Source organism: Pseudorasbora parva, chromosome 17, assembly GCF_024679245.1.
Source record: "Pseudorasbora parva isolate DD20220531a chromosome 17, ASM2467924v1, whole genome shotgun sequence".
Lineage (NCBI taxonomy): Eukaryota > Metazoa > Chordata > Actinopteri > Cypriniformes > Gobionidae > Pseudorasbora > Pseudorasbora parva.
The window spans coordinates 18,853,169-18,875,537 of NC_090188.1; the positions used below are offsets into that span (position 1 = coordinate 18,853,169).

Below are 22,369 nucleotides of genomic sequence, written 5' to 3' on the forward strand. Positions count from 1 at the left end.
AACTAGTCTCAGGTCGATGCTGGATTTGCAGACGTAATGAGAATAAAACACAATGCTGTGCTTTCTATATTGGATCCGACAGGAATGGTGCAACACACTTATGTGAGTAAAACATTTTTTTTTAATATGTAAGTCTTCCCGGGGGTGTGTGTTTTCCAGATGGTCTACCAAAACGTACGCCCGTTGGCAGGCAGATAAATCTCTAATAGTGAAATACTTTTCTTGATCTGGGTGCATACTCGCACGTGTGTGTGTGCGTGTGTGTGTGCGGTTCACGCTTATATCTAAAGATCGGGCGGGCCAAGTAATACAAAAATAATATTCCAATCAATTGTGGGTGGATGATAAATAAATCATTGTGTTTGTTTGATAAAGAGGTTTAGGAGCCCTGTGATCGAGATTCCGGTTGCCGCTTTCAAAACAATCCCTCTCTAATGTGAACTGAACTGACAGGGGAGCTGAAGATCATTAAATATGCAAATCTTATCCAATCCTAGCCGTGGGCGTTTACTTCCAAGTCTCCAGTGTGGCACGCCCATCAAAACCCAGCGTTCAGGAGAAAGCCTCAAAACCAGTGTAGAAAATACCCTATTACTTATTAGTTCTGATGTTTTTGAATGTAAAATGTAAAAACCACATGAAAGTCATTGGTTGACCTCAGTATACAAAAATTTAAAAAGCCAGTTCATGACACCTTTAAATGTGTTTACCTGTAAGCTATGAAATTATGAAAAGAGAGAAGAGGGTAAACTGGGTCTGTTTTGGTACATAAAAGCATTAATGCACCATGATTACGCTTTTTTTCAAATTAAGTTCCAAAGGATGATAATGGCTTCAGTGGCCAAGCAGAGACAGACTGACTTTAAAATCTTCACTGGTGCCATGTTTAAATAGATCAGTGAGTCAAATGATTTTCAATGAATTGTAATACATTTTGTTGCATTTGAATGCAGGTATATTGGGGGAAAATGGTTTCTAAACATCATTCTGAGTGATACACAGGGTGAGGTATCAGAAAGAGAGAGAGTAAATTTTGCATTTTAGGGCAAAAGCTGTAATTACATTACATGACGTTCCATAAAATCCACTGTGCAGCTGGCATGATGAAACCCTATCTGTGATAATTGACCATTAACGCCAAGCTTGTTTTTGCTCTATGCACCTCTGTCCAACAGCCCCAGATATTATGATTGCCACTGGATCACTGGAAAGTATCACAATATTTTTGTTAACTTAGTTACACATCCATCCTGCCAGATAGCTAACTGCTTTGGCTAATGTATGAGCACTGCTCTGCACTGACCTGTCAGATGGTCCTCCCTGCCCTAGCTTAACCCTGATGGTCCTAATGTGCTGCTGCGAGGCCCCGGATTAGAAACGTTGGCTTCTTTTCATCATTAACAGAGGCTAATGGACTTCATTTGTAAAACAAGGATTTGGTGACTTGAATATGTGACACTTCGGTATACGCTAGAAAATTTCACAATCGAATTGAAAGGTGAAATCATTCACTGCCACCCAGAATAGAACAGCCACTATAAGGAGATTTCTTGCTTTCTATTGTGCTATAATAAATCCAATGCAATACAAGATGCATGATGTCATTTCAAACTTTGTGTATGTGAACCATTGACTTCTTAGGACTTGTTGGATATCAGTTGTTAAATATATCCAAAGTTCGTTGGAGTAATATAAACTTGGTGGTGTGTCTTATTAAAACACTGGACAAATACCAGTCCTTTGCTCTCTTTTATTGAAAGTTCAGAATGCTTAAGTCTTGAGCCATTCACATGGCATTAAGTCTATGGATTCACATGGAGCAGAGTGACAAGATGTAAGTGGATGGATGTTGAGAAAGGGACAAGATGAACAAGACCCACAGGATGCACATGGTTGTTTTAAGACATTAACACATCCTAAGGAAAGGATTCAAAGGACATAGCTGGGTGTTGTACATAGTTAACCAGGGGAATATAGGTAATGTAGTGCTCTAGATTTGCTTGGAAATGTGGGCGATGTAGTACAAAGAAAATGAAAGGGGAAAACAGCAAAAATAAAAGGCAAGACAATTAAAGAGGGGGTCAAATTCACAACAGGGCTGGCAATGCAATTTATAAAAAAAATATTGTTATCACTAAAAATTAAATTGCTAAAATATTGACACTAAAAACTTTCTCACAAAACAAAGGCAAAACAGCATCACTGATTTTCTTTTTCAAACTCCCTCTGCATTCAATTGGATAGCGCTACAACCAACCAGAGCAACGTGAAGCGGAGATAGTTGAAAGAATAAACATTCGTTGTATCTGGTCGGCAAAACTCTGAACACATCTTCCCTTCTTAAAGGCCCACTAAAATCAAAATGTATGTTTTTTAGCTTTTAGTATGACTATGTTAGCCTTAAAGTTATGAGCAAGCTGGTGTGTTCCAAAACAATGACAAAATCTGCATTTAGGAGATATAAGCATTCAAACGTACGGTCTCTCACTTCCGTTAAAACAAATCCCAGATTTTGATATCATCGCACACTTCACCTTCTCATCAAATCTTCTGTCCAATCAAATGCTCTCTAGAATATAAATCCTGCCCCTACACTGATGAAACTGTGGCTGAAATTGGTCAGTTGTTCACAAATTTACTAATTTCTACATGGTGAAAGGCACATAGCACACTATATATGCGATAGGAACCGATTCAGTGTAAATACGCTTTCAGTTGATGCGAATGAAGTCTGGTTTTATGTTAGTTTCACACACCGCGGCAGCGCACACACACACACCAACAGCTCTGGTCTAAAGTTATACTACGAAGGTAGTATAGAAAATTACGTTAACAAATTGAGCGTTTCAAGGCAATTCAGTGGGCCTTTAAGAATGATTTCAATGCTGTTTTTTGTTCTTTTCTCAAACAAAAGCTTAACTCCAAGTCTTCCTGAGTCACAAGTAGCATGCAACTCTGGCGTCATTATGTTAAGCCCGCCCACCGACTCTATACACGATGTGATTGGCCTGACCAGAGTTTGTTTTTTCCAGCTCAGAAGCAGCAGATTAGATTAGCTGCCGCTAGGGTGCGTCTAGATTTCTAGGCTACTTTCCTTCTACACAAAAACTATAACACTATATTCCATCTGACATTCATATAAAAGCTATTCAGCAGTTCAAAGTTAATTAAATGCAAAAGCCTACCCGCACACTGACGTGATTGGTTACATCGTTTGTGACGTAAGAAACACCAGCGATTTCAAACCATCGAAAAAATTAAAAAAATTGAGAAAAAAATCTCAGCAATGGTGTTGACTTATGAATTGCACATGGAGTGTCTTACATAATATAAAAACACCACATTGACATAAAAAAACATTAAAAACTAGATTTTAATGCACTAACTAACAATAACCAAAATGGCAAGACATTAGTTACAGTATTTATTAAGCCTTGTTAGTGTTAGCTAATAAAAATGCCACTGTTCATTGAAAGTTCATGTTATCTAAGTTTAAAATAACATTAAGATTAGCAAATGCTTTAGAAGTATTTTTCATTGTTAGTTCATGTATGTAGTTAACTAATGTTAACAGTTGGAACCTTATTGTAAAGTATTTCCCAAAATAAATAAATAAAATAAAAAATATAAAACAAAATTATTGTGGTGGAAATAATGTATGCATAGCCTACTCACAAAATCCATCTCTTGGGCTGTAGTTCATGAAGCAGAACCCGATGAGCATCAGGACGATGGTTCTCCAAGAAACCTTGCGAAGAAGCTGCAGCCATGGAACACCTTTTCTATGCATCGAGTTGAATGCTAGCACTACAGAAGTACCTATGATGAACACAAACCTTGCCAGAGGATAAAGACAGTATTATTGTCACATTGAGAAACAGTGATTCTGTTTTATTGATTTTTGTATGTCAAAAAACATTGAAGGACTGAGGATTTCTTCTTAAATATTTCAATAATAAACAAACAAACACACAATTTAAGGTTGATGCTACATTACTGGGCCTTTAAATGCAGGCTGTTTTTAAAGAAGTAACTGGTTATTACAAGTTTTATGTATACTCTCAGCGACAGAAAGATTAATTGGCATAAGCAAAGCATTATAAATGGTACTGGGTTGGAAAAGCCTTAAATCTGAATGGTTCTGAAGGCAGATCCAAACTTCTGGACTGAAGTCCCACTCTTTTCCATATTAATCTCAAAAATGGAAAGTAATAATTCTCCATCGATTCGTTGAGTACATGCTGGCAGCTCACCAAGGCATCACAAGATCAGCTACTGTGAGACCTGTAACATACATGGAAAAAGACATTCACGCACATGAAAACCGCACACACTTCTGGTGCATGCCGGCCTACAGTTGCTGGAAAGTTAGCTGTTTGAATGACACATATTAAATGCATAATCTAATTGCTGAATGACTGACAAAATGACTTTTATCCTCATAACCACCCTTAATTGTAAACAAATGTCATTAAAGAGCATACTAACTGATGATAAAAGATTGTGTGCCCTTAAAAACATTGTTGTCTCATTATTTTTCGATTTTCAGACAGCAATGATTTATAAATGCTCACACAGCCATGACAGAAAAGGCCTCACAGTAATATGAAAATCCATCTGCTTTCCCTTATGATCAATACAATTCTGCTGATATGATGAAGAGGCCATTATGATCCTTAAATTGAGTTCATCTGTGAATACTCTAGGAGATGAGCTTCGTAATAGACCCCCATTAAAATTTAACATGTAACCCCTTCTCATCTGCGTCCTTTGAGGATGTTCATCCAAACGTCATGCTGTAGATTTGAAGTATACAATTCAAACTGAGTTAAGGCGCAATAAAGCACTTTAAATGTAACTATTGGATATCAGTAAATTGCATCTTTGGTAGTCTGTGAAGATTTATGATTTATGTATAACTTTGCCTTTCATTTCATATTAGATGCCCTTAATTAGTGGTATTTATTAAAAAAAAATACCAAATCAATATCTTAGAACACATAAGTGTGTATTGAAAGCTGATTCAAGGCAAACAAATAAATAAAAACAAGCTACAAGGGTTGAAAAATGTTAAAATTAGCCATTAAGAGTAAAAAAATAATTTTTAGTCGACAAATTACAAGCCAGCTCTAAAAAGAAGCACTTTTGTTCATTGAGTGAATGATTCTTCGTTCATTTCAAGTTAGACAGAAGTAAAGAAAATGAGGGAGAGTCGTTTCTGAACTCAATAACAGCTCTGAATGATTCACTGAATGAGTTTGATTAAAACCATTAAATCACAAGCAAGCTTGAAGCTGTTTTGTGAATCTTACAGAATGACTCATTACAATCAATGAATAATACAGATTCATTAGTTTAAGAATCGGACATCTCAGCTCAGAAAAACCGCCTATACATACACAAAAAAACCTTTTCCTGATTAAATTATTGCATTTTTTTTCACATCTGCAGTTTAGTCGCAATATAAAGCCTAAGAGAGATCATCACATATCATTATATGTAACCAATCAGCAAAATAACCCACCATTCCATGGTGCATGTTGGAAAAACCAGTAACCACCTCCTCCATAGTTCACGAATACCATGACCGTCAGGGAGAATCTGTAAACACAAACAAAACTGAAAATGTAATCAGAATACATAAAGCTATTATACAAAAAGAATATTAGGCAAATATTAAGCCAATTAATTAATCTTTTCTTTCGATCGAATAAAAATTAGAATATTGTTACAATTTATAACCTACAGCACTACCATTCACAAGTTTGAGGTCAGTAAGAGTTTGTTGTAAATAAATTGCTAGTTTTATTCGGCGAGGACAAGAGGTACAAATAAACAAATAAAGAATTTCACAAAAATTGCTGTTTATTTTAACAATTTTAAGAATTCTGAAAAAATGTACCACCGTTTCCACAAAAATACACTGTAAAAATGTATTGTTAGTTTAACTTAAAAAAAGTAAATTACCTGGTTGCCTTAAAATATTAAGTTCATTGAAATGAAGGAGATTGTTTTAATCAACTAAAACTCAAAATATTACGTTATCTAGACCACTTTAATTACCCAAGTTGATTTGACAATATTTTTTTGATAAATCATTGAAAATGATTCTTGAGCACCAATAATCATCGGAATGATTTCTGAAGGACACTGAAGACTACAATAATGGCTGTTGAAAATTCAGCTTTGCCATTACATTAAAAAATATGAAATGGTAAAATAGAAAAAAAAATAATAATAATAATAAACATTATTTAAATGGTAAGTATATGTCTCACTTTAACTCTGATCAAATAAATTCACCCTTAGTAATAATAAGAGACTTCTTTAAAGAAAATTAAACGAATATTACTGACCCCAAAGTTTCTAACAGTATACAAACAAACAAACAAAACAAATCTACACAATATTCTCCGGTGCATCAACTCTCACTTGTACAACAATATTATGGATCATAAGGCAAGAGGGTTTAGCATTTATTTTCTATATCAAAGGCGAAATGCTGTGTAAGGTAATGCAACCTAAGCATTATGAATCACTCAGGAAATGAACGGTTGTCCTCTGAATCGCCCCACCCAGAAGTGCTGACTAAAGCCCTCCGCTGTAATTTATTGTAGACGTGTAAGTTAGAGCAAAGAAGCCAAGCTGCAACTTATTGTGCATGATGGAACACTACATTGAATTAGCAACAGCAGGAGATGTTTTTTATTGCACGTCAGAAAATGCATGTTTGCACTATGCAACATAAATATACCCGTGGACACGAAATTGATTTTGGTGATCAAACTGACAACACTTAGTTCACGGTGTTGAAGTGTGTTCTCTTTAGTTTCTCTGTATAAGAACATACTGAGACACCAAAGCACTGTACAGACCTTCAGATAAACTTCACTCTATCTAACGATCTAAATTTTTCCTCACCAAATTCAATTAGGAGATCAGAACAGAGACCATTACTGCTCCTTTTAGGCCTAACCTGCTGCTGATACAAGATTTTAATCACCATCCTCTAAAGAGCACTATTAAAGTAAGCATGTCTTTGTCTTTCTCGTTTCTCTTTCTTTCACACACACACTTTCTCTTTCTCGCACACACTTTGCGACTGCATCCATCAGTATCCATAGTAACAAAGACAAAGGTTAAGTCATTTTCAAGATGAGACTACAGCACAATGTTTGCAATATAGCATGTTATAGCCGATCATTTTAATTAAAAAACCCTCAGTGTTAGGGAGGCGTTCACTCTTTAAAAAAAGCCTTTCAGGGCACATTAAATATTTTATTGCTTTAAGCTTCCTTTGTCTTTCTGTCATAACCTGAAAGTAATCAAAAAACTGAGGCAGACAGTAAAACAATGTTGTGTTTTCATGTTGCTTCTCATTATCAATTGTTGTTAACAAGTAAAAAATGTATTTTGGCAGGAACTCCCAGTGTATATTTGTCATTGTCATTTTATCCCAGAGCTATAGCTCTTTGCAATCCCTGAATGGGCACATCTGTGATTTATATACACTGCAGTTCTTACTGTAAAAAGCCTGTGATATCAAATAAAACTAGTAGCCTATAATTATGACAAATTATTTAAAAAAACCCCGGAGGAGTTGCAACAGGAGTACAATTTACACTCAAGTTACATAAATGCCAAACATCGAAAAAAAAACTATGAAAAGTAAAGAGTTGTACATATAGAAAAATGTCTCGTTTCCTGCTTAGGAAAGTACAGGGTATATAATTGGGCATATTTTGAAAGTACATTTGCTCTTAGTGTAACTTATCATTACAAAGCCACCAAAGTCAATTTGTAATCACAAATACGAGGAAACTGGCTGCATGCTTTGGCTGGCGCGATTAAAAACCAAATCCTTTTAAAAAAATTAAAATGCAAACAAAGTCTACAGTTATACTATATATCATGTTGATGGCATCTGATGAATTGAGGGCGCTGTTCTTCAGCTCTGAGAAAAAAACGTAGCCGCAACAATTTCACCAGGGCGGTGGGCAGATGACAGATGCTTCTGTCTTCAGTGAAAAGTTTTGACTCACGGCTGGACAGGCCATATTTCATGTTATACAACAAGGGAGTTGCAACACTACAGGCTATTCTCACAAAGAGCCAAAGACATCTACCGACATTGTTAAGTTCCACTTATAGCCAAATCAGGGATCCCATGTGTACTTTGCACAGTGTTGATTTTGTTTTTGGACCTTCAATAACTGCAGCTCTTGTGAAATATCGTGCATTTGCTGCAGAATCCAATATTACCTCGACATTATGAATCAACAGACCTGACAAGCCAGCTGTGATGTCAACCTCTGAGACTATGACTATATGTATGACAACCTCTGAGAGTATATGTATGAGATGATGTCTATCATATTCAAAAATTCAGCACTGCAGTTCCAGATTACAGAATACTAAGGCTGAAATGAAGGAAACAAAGAACCAAAGTCTCCAGCCACACTGATAAAACCATTAGGCTTAACAAGGAAATGGACTGTTTCATATCCAAGAGCAAAAGCAGGTGTAGACCGAGTGAAACATCTGTTTTTATCAGTACTGCGGTTTACAGGGAATATCCTTTCCAATGTGAATGGAGCATTTATGAATTGCGCTAAAAGTTTCACATAAAAAGGTGGGAAAACATTATGGTGACGCGCAATTCTAAGAACCATAAAAGCTTGGTTATTCTTACTGTCATTGATAGTACGAATTGCCACTGGTGATTGCTATCTGAAAAGCACTTTTGCAACACATGGATTATCCATTACACAAATCTTGATCTGGGAAGTCATATCCTCTACAGCTCCAGATCTACAGCCTGCTGAATATGTGCTGATATGATGCCTGTATTATTACATCAATTACTGGGATGTGAGAGGTCAAAGCCACAGCAGCTTCCTGTTTCGGGAGAGGCGTGCTTATGTGTTTGCCCCCAAGCCACTATCAAGCCCTGCCGGGCTTCCCGATTAAATCACATCACCCTTGCTCAACAGCAATCCACTGTTCCCCACCACAGAAGCAAAAGATATTAGAGATGATGCCTAGAGCGACCACTATAAACAATGGCTCGAGTGAGTATATGTCCAGCCTGTGACCCTTTACAATCTCCTTAGTCTCACAATACATTCTCTGAGTTAATGCGGACATCAGATCAATGACAGTTGATAGATATTAAGTTCATGAAATTTAGAGAGTTCAACGGGTTCAAAATTAAGTTACCATTTTAGTCCAAATAAATGAAAAGACATTTTTTAGCACATACCCTCGCAACGTGTCCAGTGACTTCAGTCTTGATGATTTTGTTTTGCTTTTGTCAACAGAATTTTCATTATTTGCCTCCTCCTAAAATAAGCAAAAACAACCAATTCACTTTCAAGACATTGTAATTTTACTAAGACGTATTTGTAAATAAGCCTTTATATATATATATATATATATATATATATATATATATATATATATATATATATATATATATATATATATATATAAAGGCTTATTTACAAATACGTTTTAGTTATTCTTAATCAGCATGCCTAGAATGTATACCAAGAATTCAGGCCAAGAATGTTTTAGTTTAAAAAAATGCCATAGCATACTTATAAGCCTACTAAAATTTTATGTAAAAATTATACAATACAATTTGATTAAGTATTCTAGGGACATAATCCATTCGAGACTGTTGAATGAAGCCGGTTTCAGTCGCTACCCAGGTAATTTTCAGATTATTTAGAGCAAACTCAAGGAGGTGGATTGGTTTTTAGCACGTTTTAATGCCATTGTAATTTAAGCTACACGATTAACCGGCTCCGGAGTATGTTTTATTCCGAGTAAGAGATTGGACCAAAACCGGACCATTCAGCTGTCTGGATTTAGAACTCTAAATAACTTAAATAAATGTTTTAATGTTTGGGTAGTCATAGGCAGTCTTTTCAGGCGTTTTTTCTTCATGTTTCTGTAGCATGAGCAGCCTCAAACATGTTTGGAGAGTATGAATAGATTCTCTCATTTCCAAAGGAAGATGTTCCCATTCACCATATGGTCTTGCAATGGCAGTGAGATCCATCAGAAAGAAATTAGCCTTACCCTCTTCCTGCTCTGGCTCTCCAAACAACTGTATGATAGGCCGCAGACAAAGCTAATCAAACTTTCGGACCAGGACAACAACAATACCTCAAATTAAACTATAACCACTACAAGGTTCCAGAGACGTCTCTATGAGCCATTTGCCTTTAAGATGTGATCATCCTGGAAATGGCAGATTAGGATTGCTACACTCTAAAAAATGCTGGGTTAAAAACAACCCAAGTTGGGTTGAAACTGCACCGACCCAACAATTGGGTTGTTTTAACCCAATGGTTGAGTTGTTCTTACCCAGCAATTGGGTTGTCTTAAGCAACATTTAACCCAACCACTGGGTTAAAACAACTCAACCATTGGGTTAAAACAACCCAATTGTTGGGTCGGTGCAGTTTCAACCCAACTTGGGTTGTTTTTAACCCAGCATTTTTTTGTGAGTGTATGAACTAACCATAAATAAATACACAGTGTTTGCTGCCTAACACCTGTTCCTATTGTAGGATGCATGAACCGTTTTGCCCTCACCATTTCCATGGAGTTTTGAGACCTGCGACAGAAGAGGCGATTCTTTAGCCTCCGTGTACAGCTGCATCTGTAGAGGTATAAAATATTCATGTGAAATCAGCTTAAACAAATGTTGTGTTTAAACATAAAAAAGCTTACATACACTACCGTTCAAAAGTTTGGGGACAGGGTTATTTTAATGTTTTTGAAAGAAGTATCTTATGCTCACCAAATCTGCATTTATTTGATCAAAAGTACAATTTAATTAGTAATATATTTTATGTTATATGTATTTTTTTCCTGTGATGACAAAACCTGGATTTTCAGCAGCCGTTACTACAGTCTTTAGTCTCACATGATTCTTCAGAAAACATTATAATATGCTGACTAGCTCAAGAAACATTATTATTGATGTTAATAACAGTTGTGCAGCTTAATATTTTTGTTAAAGTTATCACTGTGTATGAATATGTTTACTTTCATTCTGTATAGTAGGTGAAAAACAGGATTTGTTCATGAAGGTGAAGCGATGTAACATGTACATTTCATTCATAATTCACACTTACATTACAGATCATACTTTTTCAACGGTTGCAAATAATTTTAAAAAAGTAGTACCTACTGCACAAATAATTTTTTAGGATTCTGAACAGAATGTTCAAACGAACAGCATTTATTTGAAACCTTTGAAATCTTTTTTTAAAATAAATTTAATGCATTGTTGCATTGTTAGTAAATAATAATAATGATAATAAAAATCTTACTGAACCCAAACTTTTAAACGGTAGCATAATAACTCAAATTTGGAAGAGAAAACCAGGTAACATTTTTACCTGAGTATATAAGGCAATGAGGCCCAAAATACAGCGACAGAAGCCAGAATCAAGAATGCCGCCAACAGTGCTGAAGAATCAATATTAAATACATAAAAGAAATGGTCATACACACTTTTTCTACTGTTTCTGCAGTTATTGTGATGGGAACTTGTTTTTAATATTTAAAAATAAAACAAAGAAAGCAAATGTTAGAGTAATTAAACATAAAGGGTTACAAACATGTTCAGTTTATGCGATTTTCTCAGCCTTTGCTCTGAACAGCCTCTGTCACCCATGCTATGCCACAAGGGAGCTCTCAAGGATCCAGCAGTGTCCTTTTATGTAATCTGAAACCAGTCTATAGGCGTACAATCAATCTATGAAACCCTAGCTTTGAGACTCTAATAAGGCCATGCACTGAGACAATATTTTCACAGTGCATGATACAATGGATCATTTTGGCTGCAAGAGGCGTCCTCCATGACACTGACTGCTTAGGGGAAGGTGTAAAACAGGAAGCAATAATGTGTCATATTCCAAGCATTTGGAAGCTTCAGACGTCTTTATTGAGTTTGTGTATTCTGCAAGATAAAACTTAAAATCGTAACGAAGTGAGATCAGGAGCATTTGATATACTTTTTCACTTTCCATAAAACCAAACTGAGTTGTTACATAATGGTTACATAAGGCCTAAATTGGAAGCCCACCGTTTATCATCTTTTACAATCAAAACATAGACAACAGCCCTCACACAGAATATCTAATCAAATGGACATGCTACACCCGGTGAGCTCAAGCGATCAGATGGGACAGTGGAGGCCTTTTGCGGAAAAACAAACAAAGAAAGGACCTTTAATCAAAGTGTGAATACACTTGATGACATGAGAGGAAACAGTGAAGCTGTGATGATACTATAGTGACGACTGAGTTCAGGAGCCTGGACAAACTGGCCCTGAGATAAACAAACACTGCATGTACATCCAACACTCTGCTCACTAAAAAGTACTTTTAAGTATGCCATGTTTGTCATGCCTCAGTGTCCTTTAACTTGAGAGGTCAGAGAAACTGACTGGTTGCTACTACAGAAAACAAACTAAAACAGGTACTTTAATGAAGCTTTTTTGTGTTTATGTATCTTTAGGGCTGTCGAAGTTATAATTATATTTAATGCATTCATTAATATAATTTATTATTGTTATTATTAGAAAGAAAAGAATAGTCTATTTTTTTTAACCTATTGACAGCAACAAGAAATAAGGACATAATCTGCATATAAGTTTTGTAGGGTCCAAAACTATATGCAGCCCAACCTTACACTTGGGCTGTCCATGTGTATGTTTTTAATCTTTCTTTCTAAAGACAGGTTGGAAATCATTAGGTTAATCATATTTTTGTATCTACTGACAGTACAGTTATAAATAAAAACCTAATCTGCATATTATCATTATTATTATTTTTGGGTGTTATGGGTTTGCTTTGGCTTTAGTGCAATGAAAACATCAAAATTAATTATTCATTTTTAGAGGCATCTTTTCTTTACATCAACACTTTACGCACAAAGTAAAAAATAGGTCTGTATACTATACCTAAAAATATACACAGATCAGGCATACCATTATGAGCCTTATGACAGGAGAAGTGAATACCGGCACATGTTTGTGGGTGGGATATATTAGGCAGCAAGTGAATATTTTGTCTTCAGAAGTGTACGAAGCAGGAAAAATGGGCAAGCGTAAGGATTAGAGCGAGTTTGTCAAGGGACAAATTGTGATGTCCAGGCAACTGGGTCAGAGCATCTCCAAAACTGCAACTCTTGTGGGGTGTTCCCGGTCTGCAGTGATCAGTATCTATCAAAAGTGGTGCAAGGAAGGAACACTAGTGACCTGGCGACAGGGTCATGGGTGGCCAAGGTTTATTGATGCACAAGGGGAGTGTGTGGTCTGACAGCTACTGTAGCTCAAACTGCTCAAGAAGTTAATGCTGGTTCTTATAGAAAGGTGTCAGAATACACAGTGCAGTTTATAGCGTATGGGTCTGCATAGCCACAGACCAGTCAGGGTGCCCATGCTGACCCCCGTCCACCGCCAAAAACGCCAACAACTCGGCACGTGATCATCAGAATTTGACCATGGCCCAATGAAAGAAGGTGGCCTGGCTTAACCAATCACGTTTTTTCTTTTACATCACGTGGATGGCCGGGTTCACATATGTACTTCAGCAGGATAATGCGCCCTGTCACAAAGCAAAAATGCTACAGGAATGGTTTGAGGAGCACAACTAGGGGTTTAGGTGTTAACTTGGCCTCTAAATTCCTCAGATCTCAATCTAATCGAGCATCTGTGGGATGTGCTGAACAAACAAGTACGATCCATGGAGGCCCCACCTCGCAACTTACAGGACTTTAAGGATCTGATGTTAACATCTTGGTGCCAGATACCACAGCACAGGGGACTAGTGGAGTCCATGCTTCGACGAGTCAGGGCTGTGTTGGCAGCAAAAGGGAACCAACACAATATTAGGAATATAGTCATAATGTTATGCCAGATTGGTGTATAAATCTCTTTATATTTTAAGAAGGCAGTCATCATTTTTGGAAATCCATGGCAGCATAATGTTTGAAAACCTTTCTGTAATCAAAAGCTACCAACCTTCTTTTAAAAACAAGCTTTGTAGACAATTGCTGTCTTGTAGTGAAATGTAATACAATCAATGCTGATCATCACTGTCTAATATTCATCAGTAAATTATCCTACTCTTATTTCACAGTAAATTATTTAACACTAATTGCTTATGTTGAGAATCAGCAACTATTAAATTTGCACAGTTCAGTCTAAATGTTAACTGGTATTTAAGGTTAAGCAGGCCAATTACTGCATGTTTGTATCTTGTTTCCATCAGATTGAGGTCAGAGTTTCAATTTTTCAAGCCAAGACTGAGGGAGGGGGAGCACATTCAATTGAAAACAGCATGTGGTTGTTTTTTTTGCTTTGTTTTTTTGTGCAGTGTCCCCTTCATCATTTCTTCTTAACATCTACTGATGACTAGCACCCTCACTTAAGTTGTGAGAGCCCTTTGGAGCTAGACTGTAATCACCAACCAGTCCGGCTAATGGAAGCTCATCATATAGCCGAGAGTTTAGTCACACTGGCCATATATCTGACAGATAATGGCTACTTGCCCTTAAAAGTCTGATCTACAACATAATCTGCACTATTGCAAAGTAGACTGCACATTATAGAGCGTGGTGCTTTCAAAACCCCATTATGCTTTAATCCTTCACGCTCCTCTAATGTATTTCCCACAATGCTCCCCTCCCGGGGCATCTTCCAAAACAAACATGGCAGAAAAGCTTTTCTTTGAGCTGTTTTTTTTTTTTTTTCAAGAAACAACCAGTTCATTGGATCAATACAGTCTCATCTGACTCCTGGGATAAGAGAGAGGCACTTCCCTGCTGAACTTTGGAACACGATACATGTCTTTTGGTGACTTATTTAATGTTTTTAATTACACAGTATGTATACTTACGCAGGTACGCATTATTCGGGCTCCTATCCACAGTGAGAGAACAGGTTACATCATTTAGCAAGTCAGGCTGCCTCATCCAGAGAGAATAATGGCCAGCTTCCTCAAATGTCTGACTCAGACTAGGGAGGAGAAATAATGTCATCAACATGTAATAAAACACTGATCCATCCATCACATCCTTAAAGTCATGATGACGGTTATTGAATTTTTAATGTTTTGTTTAAAAAGCATCCCTCTTAAGTCTTATTTACATTTTCTGTTACAAGTCATCAATAGCATTTTAAGATTTTTAAATGTTGTTTTCTTGTTAAACATAAATTGTTTGCTGACTTATTTATAAATAACCTGTCATGTAGCTGTTTACCTAAAGTAGTCCAAAAATCAACTTTCATTTTATGTTTATTAATTATATTTAATTATTAATTATATAATATGTATATTTTCTGATTGTATTGTATATATAAATGCCCCTCTGTAGCAGCATGAAGCAAAATTATAACATAAACAATGACATACAAGAGGCTGAAGGGGGCCATCTAGAGGGCATCTGAGAAAATTGCAACTTTTGAACCCATTTCACCTTTTTCATCTCCCAAAATGTGCACTATAAGCTTTTATTGATCGACCTGGGAATGACATAGCGGCCAGCACGTTCTTTGGGGGAGAAGGTAAATCGATAATGGCTCGGTCTGGAAAGGGACCTCTGTATCGATCTTAAAGAAGCCCAGGACTAGACCTCAGCCATAGGATGGGAGAGATACAGTGACTTGTCTTATGAAATCAGACACCCTTGACAACTCATTTGAAAACAGCCCAAAAATGTTTGAGGTTGTTTGTAAATATGATTACGGTTTCCTGCTTCTAAAATCCCAGCCTGGGTTTGAGAGAGGACCACGAGCTGATGTTTTAATATTCTTTTTCATCATTATTTCAGTGTCAGCTTGTTAACCCCAAAATGCAGTGCGATCAATATCAGTGAGGAATTCTCCAAAGGGCAGCACTAAAGCCAGGTCACATTCAAACACATGGTCATAAATAGTCTTACTGACTGCAAATGCAACTGGCTGCTATTAGGGCTATATATCTCCTACTTTATGTATGGGTTTTCTATACCATTTAAAAAAAAAACAGGGTTAATGAAAACATTCAGGATGATGCATTCACCTTCATTAGAAAGTTAAGGTGTATTTCAAGGTGATTCTTACCCACACAAAGTGCTGTTTCCATCCAAAGGTGTGATTCTTAGAGTCAGTGTGAATTGTGTGCTTACCACCACAGAAATATCATGACCATTCCCAACCGTGACAAGAGGCTGATAAAGACACTGTAGAAGACGTATATTTGTTATTTAACATTTATTTAATATAAGCCATTTTTGACAGTTTAAGCAGGTTCTACAGGTTACTATGGGAAATTATATAAAGGTATTGCTCACTAAATTAAACCTGTATGTATAGGCTATGTATAGGAACAAATGTATTTATATTTCGGTTTCTTTCTTTTGGTACAGAAAATTCTCGAAGCATTCATTAGTCACAATCAAGATAAGAAAACAACACAATACCTTATAACAGTAATCTGAGGTGTAGTAAACACTAATATTGTATGGAAGTTCGTTATGGAATATTAGCAGCGCCTCATCCATTTTCAGCTTGTAAACTAAAAAAGGACAGAGGCACTGAGATTGCAGTATCCGAACAATACAATAAATGGACTTATTTTATCTCGAATTGCCTATCATAATTATGACCTACCTTCTTGACGCCTCTCACCCATCCCTGCTGAGAGAAGAGTAAAAAAGACAGCATTCAAGATATTGATGATTTTCATTGTCAATTCCACATCTGCTGTAGCTATTTCTTTTTCTTCTTTTGTGTAGGAAAATAAAGAGAGCTCAAAGATCACTGTAGCCACATGTGATTAGTGATCTTTGAGATATCTTGGGAGTTTTATTACCAGAAGACATAAGATTGACTGAAGATATGAAGGTTGTGTAGATAAAGAATGGAGAACACAGCTAAAAAAACTGCATGTGTGAAGATACTTCATTCATAAAAAACCCGCGAATAATAAGGATCTGCATCATATGTGCATACTATTAGGCTACTAGTAGAAAAGAGAAAAACAGAAATTATGTTCTTCACAATATTATCTTATCTAGTAGGCCTATGGTCCATTTGTGCCAAAAATAAGTCGACTGCTTAGTGCTGGAAATGAGTAATAATTTCTCATATTTGTAGCCTACACACCGTCATTAATTAATAATTATTCCGCTTTACTGTTTTTGTTTTCTTAAAACGTGACCCTGGACGAATCTAGCTTTCACTTAACAGATAATTTTTCGTTGTGCCAAATTCAGATCGTTTCAGGCATAAACAGCAGTCGTTACAAATGTCATGAAACGCGCATCTTTTTTCTATGATCTTAATAAATCAAGGTGCTTTGATGTTAGAAGCCATTTGTATCTGAAGGAAGTAGGGTCATTCTTGCTGTTATTATTTGTTCATGGCTAATTGTTTTCTCTCACTGTCTGAAGCCTGGAACAACCCATTGCAAACCGCTTCATAGCCTAGGTTTCATACTCATCTTTTGTTCAGGCTTCTGGCAGGGCAGTTAGCAATAGGGCCCCCATATTAATATTAAATGTTGCGTCATGACGTACCCTAGTAACGTTTCAAGACCGTCCAATACGCAACTTAGTTAATATTCATGAGACGTCACTTCACCATAGTAGGATTCGTAAATTCGTGCTCTGGCCTCAGGTTCAGGTTCAGCTACTTGCACGAGACCAGCAGCGCTACACGCACAACACCTTCAACATGGTAAGAGAAAACATTTAAAAAGTTTTCTTTTTTAATTCTTTTTGCATGTGGATTAACAACCACTTTATAGTTGTTGTACATAGCTATCAACTTTGCATTTAAATGCATAACATTGCCACAAACGAGATGCTTCAAATATACTGGATTGAACAGAAAGGGTGTCGTGATATTTTTTTTTACATTAACAGTTAACGTTATTTAAAATCTGACGTTTTACCTGCGTATTATTATAACATTTTTTTAGACAAATTCGAGTTTATTTTTTTGTGTGTGTGCAGATTTCGTGTTTTTTCAAAAAATTGTTAATGTAGCCTATATTTTTTTTAAAGCACATAGTGTGTTATCGCTAACAGTAAGGTCTGTTATTCATTTTTATAGAACATCGCCTTCTTTGTCAGCCGTGTCTGTTCCATAGGTCTGTTCGTGCAGCAGCATTAGTTCAACAGATTACACTGTTGCTAAGAGACCTGTTGATGTCAGTCTGCTTTATCTGTGTGGGCTTCATCATGACTGACATGTGTTTGCACAGGCTCTCTGACACAATATGCTGATGGTTCATTCAGCGACTAGTGTTTGGATAGTAAAAAAGAAAGGCTGACACAAATCAACTTAATGTTCCTTTTATTTAATTAAAGGTGCACAGAATGTGTCACATGAAGCACATCGGAAACCTATATTTTCAATTCAGTTAACTTTTTATAAATGCATATTTAATATATTATAATAATGTCTTTTTTTTATAACGTGCCTGTTTATAGCTCATGTGATATTTACTTAAAAGGGAAGGGAGAAGGGTTAAGTTGCTTAGGAAATTCATTGCCCCAAACAGTAATATGATGGAAGCTCTTAAAAGTGAAAATGCAAGTCATCATTGTTTCCATATGGGGCTCACAGCAACCAATCACAGTGCTTTTTCTGAAACATCCCCCTTGGAATATGTTTGCTTAAGAGTGTGAGTGTTTGGAAAACTGTCCAAATGTTATTTGTTCTATTAACATAATGATTATATCTCTGAGTATGTAAAATATTATAAAAAAAAATTCAGACATATTATTAAGAAGAGTCAGTGTTGTTGCACTCAATGTTGATGGCTTTAAACTGTTCATGCGTAGTTGAAAAATGTCTCCCAGTTCGTTTAAGTTTAAATATATACTATATTTTTAAATATATACTATAGGGTTCAAATCTGGACTCTGACCAAGTCAAAAACATGAGCCTGGTGGACTTGTTCCAAAGCCACTTTTTTGGTTGTCTTTGGCAGGATCATTGTCTTGTTTATCTGATCTTTCCACTTTAGATATCTTTTCATTTGTCGGAAGCAAGCAATTCTGCAATATCTTTGTTAGCATTAAATTACTTTTCACAGTGAAGTAACTCACCGTTACCAGCAGCTAAAAAGGCTCCCCACAAAATGACACCTCTTTCTCTGTGCTTCTGTGGTAGAGATGCATTTATTATTATATTTCACAGCAGATATCAGTTGTGTTGCGTTTCATCACTTCACACACAACTTTACATATTCTGTCAAAAAAATTATTCTGTCTTTGATGTTTTTTTCTGAGACAGTGGCTTTTAAAAGGGATAGTTTACCTAAAAATGGAAATTCTGTCATTAATTACTCAACATCATGTTGTTCCAAACCCGTAAAACCTTCGTTCATCTTCTGAACACAAATTAAGGTATTTTTGATGCGAGAAGATTTTTTTTTTAAATCCGAGATCTTTATGACCCCTCCATAGACAGCAATGTAATTACCAATTTCAAGGCCCAGAAAGGGAGTAAAAACATCATTAAAATAGTCCATGTGACTCCAGTGATTCAACCTTAAAGGGGGGGGGGGGGGTGAAATGCTGTTTCATGCATACTGAGCTTTTTACACTGTTAAACACTTGGATTCCCATCCTAAACATAGACAAATTTTCAAAAACTAATGTTGGACGTTTGATAGAGTATTTCTGTGTCAAAAATACTCCTTCCGGTTTCTCACAAGTTTCGGAGAGTTTTTTTTCGAGTATCGGTCTACTTGACGTTAATAGAACGGAAGGTCCTTGTATGGGCCGTACGGGCTCTTCTCCCGGTAGGGTGCGCGTGCGCGTGACTAGAGCGAGAGAGGAAATGCACGCCCGTAAACACTCTCAGGTGCAGATCCAGTCGTCCGTGAACACTTATGTCACGCGCCGCAATCCACTTTATTCCTATGGGTGACGTCGAGCGACTACAACGCTTCAGCACAGCATTCCGGGAAGGCAGCGCTGCATTTGAACCGACTTGAACGCAACGACGGGAAGCTTCACAACATCGTTTCAGTCGCATCTCAAAGTGGATTTACACGCCACTGCTGTCACAGGACTTCACCAAATCATACCAAAGAAGAGTTTTTTGATGGAGCGGTCCCAGCAATAAAGGTTCGCTCCTGCTTTGGAAGCAGCCGGTGAGTAAAACTGCTTCAAATGTCTCTGCTATTGGCTACCGTCGCATGAGTAAACATCAGTAAACGACACGATCGCGTGCTTCATCATTCAAATGCGCTAACGGTTACTCCATTGCTGTTCTATATATAATGTTACACTAGTCTGACGTGCAAAACCATTTTGCTTACTACCTCTAAGGTCTAGTCACATACAATAGTCCATAAACCGAATCATGTCCTCATAAACTGCGAGTAAAGACACACAAATGTTGACATGACACTAAATACAGTACATACCACAGAGACGGACGTCCTGATGTTGCTGTTTCTTCTGTTCAATTTATTTCTGCCTCAGATTTGATTCTGGATCATTATTTGTATTAGCTGAGATAGCCATGGGTTTCTCCACGCTTGAGGACGTCACCGTTTTGCGCATTCGTCATTCTTTAGCTCCGCCCACACGATACGCCTCCAGCCGCTCGTTTTTTTTCCGGAAAGACTCGGTACAGCCTATATTTCTTTTATAAATATAATTAAAAAAAGACTTTTCGGAGATATGAAGGATGCAATACTACTCTAGGTACTCAAGATTGACATGAGATTGACTGAAACTGAGTGTTTCACCCCCCCCCCCCTTTAATTTTAGCTTCATATAATTAAGGTTGAACCACTGTATTCACATGGACTATTTTAATGTTATTAGTGATGTCTTAGATTTCTTTCAAATATCTTTGTGTTACGAAGATGGACAAAGGTTTTACAGGTTTTAAACGACATGACGTTTAATTAATGACAATTTTTATTTTGAATTGAACTATACCTTTAAGTAGTGCATTTTGCTTGTATTTGGCTAATTTCCTTACCAATAATTTGTGGTTACAAAGTTTAGTGTTTAGGCCCATTTTCTTTTTTGCTCTGAGTGTATATAAACATTTACTCACAGAGATGTGACATGCTTTGTAGCATGCATACTTACAAACTACACTTTAGAATATTGTCTAACAAGAGCTGTTTTTAACTAAGGCTGGGAAGATTCAGACTCTTACCATGGAGGAGAGGGAGCACCTCCTGCCCATGATGAGGAATGCTCAGTGGGTGGAGGTGGTGGGGAGAGATGCCATTTACAAAGAGTTCCTCTTCAAAGACTTCAATCAGGTAATTACCTACTGTATGTAAAACTGCCAAGAGAGACTACGGCTATAAAGCTATTTAGAGTTAGATACTTCAACTCGTATAGTTACCCCATGACATGCTCTTTTCCCTTTAGGCTTTTGGTTTCATGTCCCGAGTAGCACTACAAGCTGAAAAAATGGATCATCATCCCGAATGGTTTAACGTGTATAATAAGGTAAATAGATTATAAGGCTCATGATCAATAAGGCAAGAATTTTTAATCCAGTTCATTGGGTGTCATGGCTGTGAGAGCTTTAGTGCTTGAATAAGAATTCCATTTTTTGTAGTAATATATACTGCTTAGTTGTTAATAAGACCAGGAATGTGTGTGAAGAAAATAAATGTGGCTAATTTTGATTTTATTTTGACTGCATCCTGTCTGCCTATTTTCTGATTGGTAGGTTCAAATCACCCTCAGTACCCATGAATGTGGAGGAATCTCACAGCGTGACATCAACCTTGCAACCTTCATAGATCAGGCCTCTGTCTACTGAATTGATCCTCTTTTTTGACAGCTTGTCAAACAACCTTTGTAGCCTGTAAAACTGGATCAAAAAAAACATATTGACTGTGTGTCGTCTGCCTGTTACACTTGATCTTTTCCCGATGAGTATTGATAGTAAAGTCAAGACCAATTTTATATATATTTTTAAAAATCATTTCACATACACTGTACATAAATGTACTACAGATCAGAGAATTGCTAGAACACTAAAGAGACCGGTGAAACACTATTAGATTACTGTGTTCTGTGGCTTATGTTTTTTTTGACTAAATGTAATGGTGCCTTTATTTGCATTTGATCCAATGATAAAATGGTTAGTGCCTCAGTGAATTGGAATAAAATGAATGTTTGTCAACTTTGGCATTGTGAAATCAATATATCATCTGTCAAAGCACTTACTTCCTGTTTAAGCAATGATGGCACTAAAATGCATTTTTGGATTGCATTTTTGCATTTTTGGAAACTGTTCCGAAGATGAACGGAGGTCTTACGGGTGTGGAACGACATTAGGGTGAGTCATTAATGACATCAATTT

The 22,369-nt window shown here is 36.7% G+C and overlaps 2 protein-coding genes across 7 annotated transcripts in view; one reads left to right on the forward strand and one right to left on the reverse strand.

The window, feature by feature from the left end:
• The window catches only part of si:dkey-192p21.6 (uncharacterized protein LOC565246 homolog), a 32,742-nt gene extending 15,284 nt beyond the window's left edge, over window positions 1-17,458 (reverse strand). Inside the window, exons 1-11 of one of the 6 annotated variants that reach the window (XM_067422512.1) lie at window positions 17,256-17,458; window positions 16,679-16,702; window positions 16,489-16,583; window positions 16,130-16,248; window positions 14,925-15,043; window positions 11,418-11,487; window positions 10,606-10,672; window positions 9,263-9,342; window positions 5,525-5,601; window positions 4,254-4,284; window positions 3,676-3,836 (exon numbers count right to left, since the gene is read on the reverse strand). In XM_067422512.1, the coding sequence (XP_067278613.1) occupies window positions 3,676-3,836; window positions 4,254-4,284; window positions 5,525-5,601; window positions 9,263-9,342; window positions 10,606-10,672; window positions 11,418-11,487; window positions 14,925-15,043; window positions 16,130-16,248; window positions 16,489-16,583; window positions 16,679-16,700 (841 nt within the window). In that variant the 5' untranslated portion in view covers window positions 16,701-16,702; window positions 17,256-17,458. Of the gene's footprint in view, window positions 1-3,675; window positions 3,837-4,253; window positions 4,285-5,524; window positions 5,602-9,262; window positions 9,343-10,605; window positions 10,673-11,417; window positions 11,488-14,924; window positions 15,044-16,088; window positions 16,368-16,488; window positions 16,584-16,678 lie in introns of those variants that run through there. The other 5 variants (XM_067422511.1, XM_067422515.1, XM_067422514.1 and 2 more) reach the window with 5 other exon arrangements.
• A 127-nt stretch (window positions 17,459-17,585) lies between these two features.
• Window positions 17,586-22,189, forward strand: pcbd1 (pterin-4 alpha-carbinolamine dehydratase/dimerization cofactor of hepatocyte nuclear factor 1 alpha). The gene is made up of 4 exons (XM_067420965.1): window positions 17,586-17,746; window positions 21,180-21,311; window positions 21,424-21,504; window positions 21,731-22,189. The coding sequence occupies exons 1-4, from the start codon at window positions 17,744-17,746 to the stop codon at window positions 21,821-21,823; spliced, it is 309 nt and encodes a 102-aa protein (XP_067277066.1). The 5' UTR covers window positions 17,586-17,743; the 3' UTR covers window positions 21,824-22,189.
• The last annotated feature ends 180 nt before the right edge of the window (window positions 22,190-22,369 follow it).